Raw genomic sequence first — 5,445 nt, 5'->3', positions numbered from 1 at the left:
CAAGGAGTCATGACAGAGAGGAAGAAACAGTCCAAAACGTGGCTTAACTTCACGCCAGCAATATGCTGAAAACATCCTTCTACGTAACAAATTCCAGGAATCACTCTGTGCACAAGTGCCACTGCTTACCAACCAAACAGCACGTTTGTTGCCGAGGATAAATATCCTGTGTTTTTCTTTGACTAAAAAAATCTAAATGAAACAGATACTGCACAAATATTAGGAATTGACATCGAGAACCCATTCCAAATTAGCAGTTAAACAGTGGAACTTCTGCACACCTGAGTCACATGCAATCCTTTTTTCTACTCTGGTTCTACAAACTTCAAACTACTAATTAAAACCAAACTGATCAGAAAAATTAACACTTGAACATACATCAGCGTGATAAGAAAAAATGTACAGAAACCATCTTTGGAAAAAAAGGTATTGTGTATCGTGTATTTTTATTTTTTAAGTTTGTCCCAAATTCAATCTGCTAACATAGCAGCGGGCTTTATGCAGTCAGCCACCAGGGGCGATTAAGATGTTTTGGCGAGCTGTCATGTCGTCCATCTTTATATATGTCGATGGTTGACACTGAAAAGGCCTCCCTTTTTTACATAAGAAATTGATCAGAAATCAATAATGGCACTGGTATAAATAAAATCTTATCAATTCTCATCCCTACATGTATACAGCCCTAAACTTGACGAAAAAGTACCACAGGTTGGTTTATTGCAATTTTGGTCTTTTTTTGTAGTTTTCTCTATTGGTTATGATGACATTTTGACTGTCTCTTTCAAACCAGGAATCCCTCTCAACTCCACCCAATCAAACCCTGGGCCTGAACAGAAAAACAGCCAACCAACCTCTTATATGTTTCCTGAATTGTTACAGGAATACAAAAACTATAAATGTAATTTGTTATTAGTAACACATATCAATACATTTTTATCTTCTGTGTTCACTTCTGAGCCAGGACTGTAAACTGTAAACTGCAACTCAGTTGTGTGTTTCCAGGGCAACAGTTGCTCACCAGGTGTAATAAGATACAAAGTTTGAGGGGTGGACCACTTTATCCATCTCCATCACATCCCTATCATGTTTCCTTTATCACCAACATGTACAGTTATTGTGGTGGAAGTGTCCCACTGATTTTCCTTATAAGATTTGGAAATTTTACAACAAGACTTTGACTTTTGAAAGAAGAATTTTCTTGCAAATGAAAAGTTGAATTCATTAGCATTAAAACACAGGGTTTTGCTGCTACCATCTGACTTGGTCTGGTATGACCAGTAGCTTATGGGGCCTAATGTTTAGCTCTAACTTCAGATCTTATCACATACAGTCACAGCGACTTGATCATTTGTTGATGGTGAGCAACAGGAATTAACGATACTTTCCACATTAATTCATGCATTGAATCATCATGAGTCATGTATTAGTTAAGCATTGCTTAAACGTACTACGGGTTTACTGGGAGTTTTTAACTGGTTATGAAACAATCTCAGTAATACTGATGCCTATATGAGCTACATAAACAAACAAGACCATCAGAGAGAAGACTGACTATTTATATATTCTAAGTGTCTGCCACTGGGTTAGATTCAGTCGGATTCCCCTTTTAAATCAATGAAATGAGGCGGCAGAAAAACTACTGCTTTTGTTCACAAGAATAAATTTATATTAAAAATCTAATTTGTAGTATTTCATACTTTAAAATGGCACTAAACCTATTGGCATCACTTTACCTTACACCTTGTTAAAAAACACATATTTATTGCATAACAGATAGGCACCTCATCTCCAGTTTAACTTTTTTTTGTAGGAGATACATTGGACAAGCCAATGCTTCAGCCAGGATCAAGATTTTGGAATGACTGGAAAGATGTGTGCTCCCCCTTGTCCCCTTGTTCAAAATAAATCAGGAAATCAATGTAGGACTGTAGGCTGGAAGGATAGACAGCTTTTTTCAAGTCAAGCCATGTGAGAATATTCACGATTATCACAAGTGTTTTTTTCTATTGTGCTAATCATTCCATCCCTAGTGTCAAGGTACTCAGCATGTGGCTGCGTGAACTCCATTGAGAGCCAGAACAGCTGGTGGAGACCAAACCAGAGATAAAAGAAATAATGAATACTGGACTTTGGCTTAGGTTAATAATATTGGCCCATATATTAGACAGGCTGTAGCAAACTATTTTCTTGCTAGCCATATCAACTTTGTAAGGTCATAATATTTCAAATCAGCTTTAAAACCTATACAATTTGCATATCAGGAGAGGTCTAGTTCTTGCCTGTGACAGGCTTTGGGATGAGCTGGGTCCGAGCTGAACAAAGCTTTCATTCTCACTACACTCATTAAATCAATTACTTCCACTTTAAAGAGCAGTGGTTAGTCTGCTCCTCTAATCTTTGTAAAACCCTGTTTGGCAAACTGGCAACACTTATAGTATATTAGATATTCACACACTTTAGTTCAACAGAGCAAGTCATATCTTATGTTGGCCTGTATGTTGTGTGTGTACACAATACCTTTAATTATACTACTGTACATTTACTGTAATGTATTTCTAAATAACCAAAAAATAATGAAACTTCCAACCTATCCAGTTCACATTTTGGACAATATGGAAAAACTTTCTGTAAGAAAAGAAATATTATTATATTATTGTTGAAATTGAGTGCAGAACTTCGGTCAGGTGATAACAAAATCTATTTTTATAGAAGAGGCCATGAGATATGATCAGTTGAAGGCTCACAAAACAGCTTCTAAGTAAATCTGAAGTTTAGAATATTTTATCATTGTGTGTTTTCAATTTCTTTTAAAAAAATGTTTGCCTCCTTGCTTAAGTGATGTAATTAAATAACAAAAATATCATATCCAGGGATGCACCATAATTATCAGGACAGACGCATTAATTGGACATTAATATTATATATATTATCTGGATAATTAAATCACAGCCAGTTTGTGAAGATTTTTTAACTTTTTTTACTTAAAGATAAATCTGATATTTGAAAGTGTTTCACTGATCTTGTCAACAACATCAATACTGAACATCAGGTTCTTGTGTTAGTCCGTCAAGCAACAACCTAAGCTTCTTTCAACCTGTTCCTACAATCATGCAGGAATAAATCTGGTGGAGAAGAGGCAGAGAGAACAATCTCTACACCCACAGCCGCAGAAAATAGACCAGAATGTAACACTGCTACACACAGAGGAGGATTGTTAGTAAGGAGCTCCTCACTGATTATCAGCAAGAAGCTTGTTAGCTGGAATTCATGCTCACCCCTTCTCTGGGATTGTTAAGAGGAATTGTAGGCTTACTATTTGAGAACAACACCCCACAACACAAGAAATTAAATTCTGGAGTTACCAGAACATTACAGATTAACTAAACAGTGGAGCAGCAGAGAACGCAGTCACAATGCATTTTTAAAAGACAGGTTAGCTATGTGGATGGATTTCAATTAAACAGGCTGCTGGGGCTGCATATTGTCAAGAATGTGGAGATATGATAGGAATCACGAAACAGGGGTTACGATTCAATATATTGCGATACTGTATGTAAGGCGATATACTGTGATTTTGGTCATAGAATAAAGAACACACCAGCACCTACTGTATTAATAGAGTTTAATCGAGGTCCAGTGTACACATATGATGTGTTTTGTCCGACCATGCCAGATGGTAAAATAGTTGTTCCAAGCAGTGGCACTCGACGATGACCCGACTGTGGGATTCTGCACCAATATCACTCTGCAAAGGTACTCAGGAGGCTGCCTTCTTAAACAAATACCTTTATTAAAGAATGTTTAAGTTAACATGTAAAATAATTCTAGTTGACAGTGCTGAGAGCTGCTTTTTCTCTCTTAGTCTGTGCTGCTTGCCAAAAAGTATTGCCAATCACAGCGCACTCTGATATAATACCAATATGTTTGCAATGGGCCAATATCGGCTGATAATTTCAGCCAACTGATATATCGGTCAGGCTCTAAATCACAGCATGAAGAGGGTGAGAATGTCGGATTGCAGGTTTTGGAAATTGTCAAGATATAGACCCCTCAATACCGACATGGGAACGGTGCCTGAAAAAGGAAACGCTTGCAAAGCTCTTTGACCATCCAACAAGTACACTGGTGCCTTAAGTCACTTTAATCAAATGAATGTAATGTAATAATCATACTTTTATCCTGCTGCTTGTTTTAAACACATACACAATGCCAATTCCATAATGCATATGCAAATCACACCTTACCGAGACTGATATTTGAGACATGCATGGACCATGGAACGCATTTGAAATTGGTCGGGCCCATCAGCACTGCAGTAACACTGTTAAAATCTTTTTTCAGTAAAACTTTAAAGCTAACAAAGTGGTGGAGGGCAGCAGCAGGCTGCCAGCATTTAAATGGGAAAAGTTTGATTTACATCACATGACACAGTTATGTATAAAAGCAAGTAGGGCTCCAGCCCTACTGGACCTGCTGGTTCCACGGGCCCTGGATACATGTAATGAGGATCTTTCTGAAATTCTAGATTACTACAGTAAAACAGGATACTAGTCAATGGAATGATTCATAACTTCAGCTCTCTGCTTCAAAATGTACAGCACACACACACACACACACACACGCACACACAGCGCCCTTGATGAATTTAACCTCCACACAGCAGTGATTATTGTTAGATTATTGTGTGCACGGTCCTATGTAACCGCCACAGCTGCAGCCAGGCTTTAGGCAGAGCTCTGTGGGAGAATGCGGGTCTGTTGGAGAGCTCGATCTGGAAAGTTTGGGACTCTGTGAGCTGCTGTGAATTCACGAAAAGCAACCAAACACCATTCAAAGTTCCCAAAATGGGAAAGCCAGCGATCCTGAGAGTCCCTCAGCATGCGCACAGTCGGAGGCTGTGCATGCGTGGCCACCAGGCCACTGCGCTCTCTGTTATTAAACTGCAGTAATATGAGCAGAACCCGGGATGCCCCTACCTTGCAGGTTCTGCACTCGCATGTCGCTGATCTGCCCGATAAATTCCTCCCGCTCGAACCAGTCTTCCCACTCGTGTCCAGCCATTTGGAGAGACGGAGAGTCCTGCAGAGACCCTGGGCAGGATCACTCGGAAAGCTCCCCCCCGGGTGGAGGAGGAAAAGCTGCTACTGCTGCAGCGGGCAGGCGGGCGTCTATTGTCCGGCCGGCCGAGCAGGAGCCATGCAAGCCAGGCAACACACAGGCTGAGAGAGCGGGGGGGGGTTAACTCAGTGGCCGGACATCGCTGCTGTTTACTGCGGGGTTCACAGCAACGGAGCTCCGCGAGAAAAGCTCTGGAGAGGAGAGGAGGGTACGGGAGGAAGGAGCTGCAGCACCTGGTTGGTATTTCCGAGGTGGGATGGAGCAGATCCAGAGCCCGCCCACCTCTCTCTCTCTCTCTCTCTCTCTCACACTCACACTCACACTCAC

General features: G+C 40.4%; 1 protein-coding gene and 1 long non-coding RNA gene across 2 annotated transcripts in view; one reads left to right on the top strand and one right to left on the bottom strand.

Moving 5' to 3' along the window:
* Nucleotides 1-5,332, bottom strand: part of clmn (calmin) — a gene marked incomplete in the record, with an annotated part of 44,152 nt that extends 38,820 nt beyond the window's left edge. The window contains 1 exon segment of the mRNA XM_035673967.1: nt 4,977-5,332. Within this exon segment, the coding sequence (XP_035529860.1) occupies nt 4,977-5,061 (85 nt within the window).
* LOC118337103 overlaps nt 5,219-5,445 on the top strand; it is a 35,791-nt gene continuing 35,564 nt past the window's right edge. The window contains exon 1 of the long non-coding RNA XR_004797138.1: nt 5,219-5,354. This is a non-coding gene — a long non-coding RNA (uncharacterized LOC118337103). The remainder of the gene's footprint in view (nt 5,355-5,445) is intronic.

Source organism: Morone saxatilis, unplaced genomic scaffold, assembly GCF_004916995.1.
Source record: "Morone saxatilis isolate NCDOM2014 unplaced genomic scaffold, NCSU_SB_2.0 Contig3, whole genome shotgun sequence".
Classification (NCBI taxonomy): domain Eukaryota; kingdom Metazoa; phylum Chordata; class Actinopteri; family Moronidae; genus Morone; species Morone saxatilis.
The sequence above is the reverse complement of the archived record's forward strand: the minus strand, read 5'-3'. Positions and strand labels throughout refer to the sequence as shown.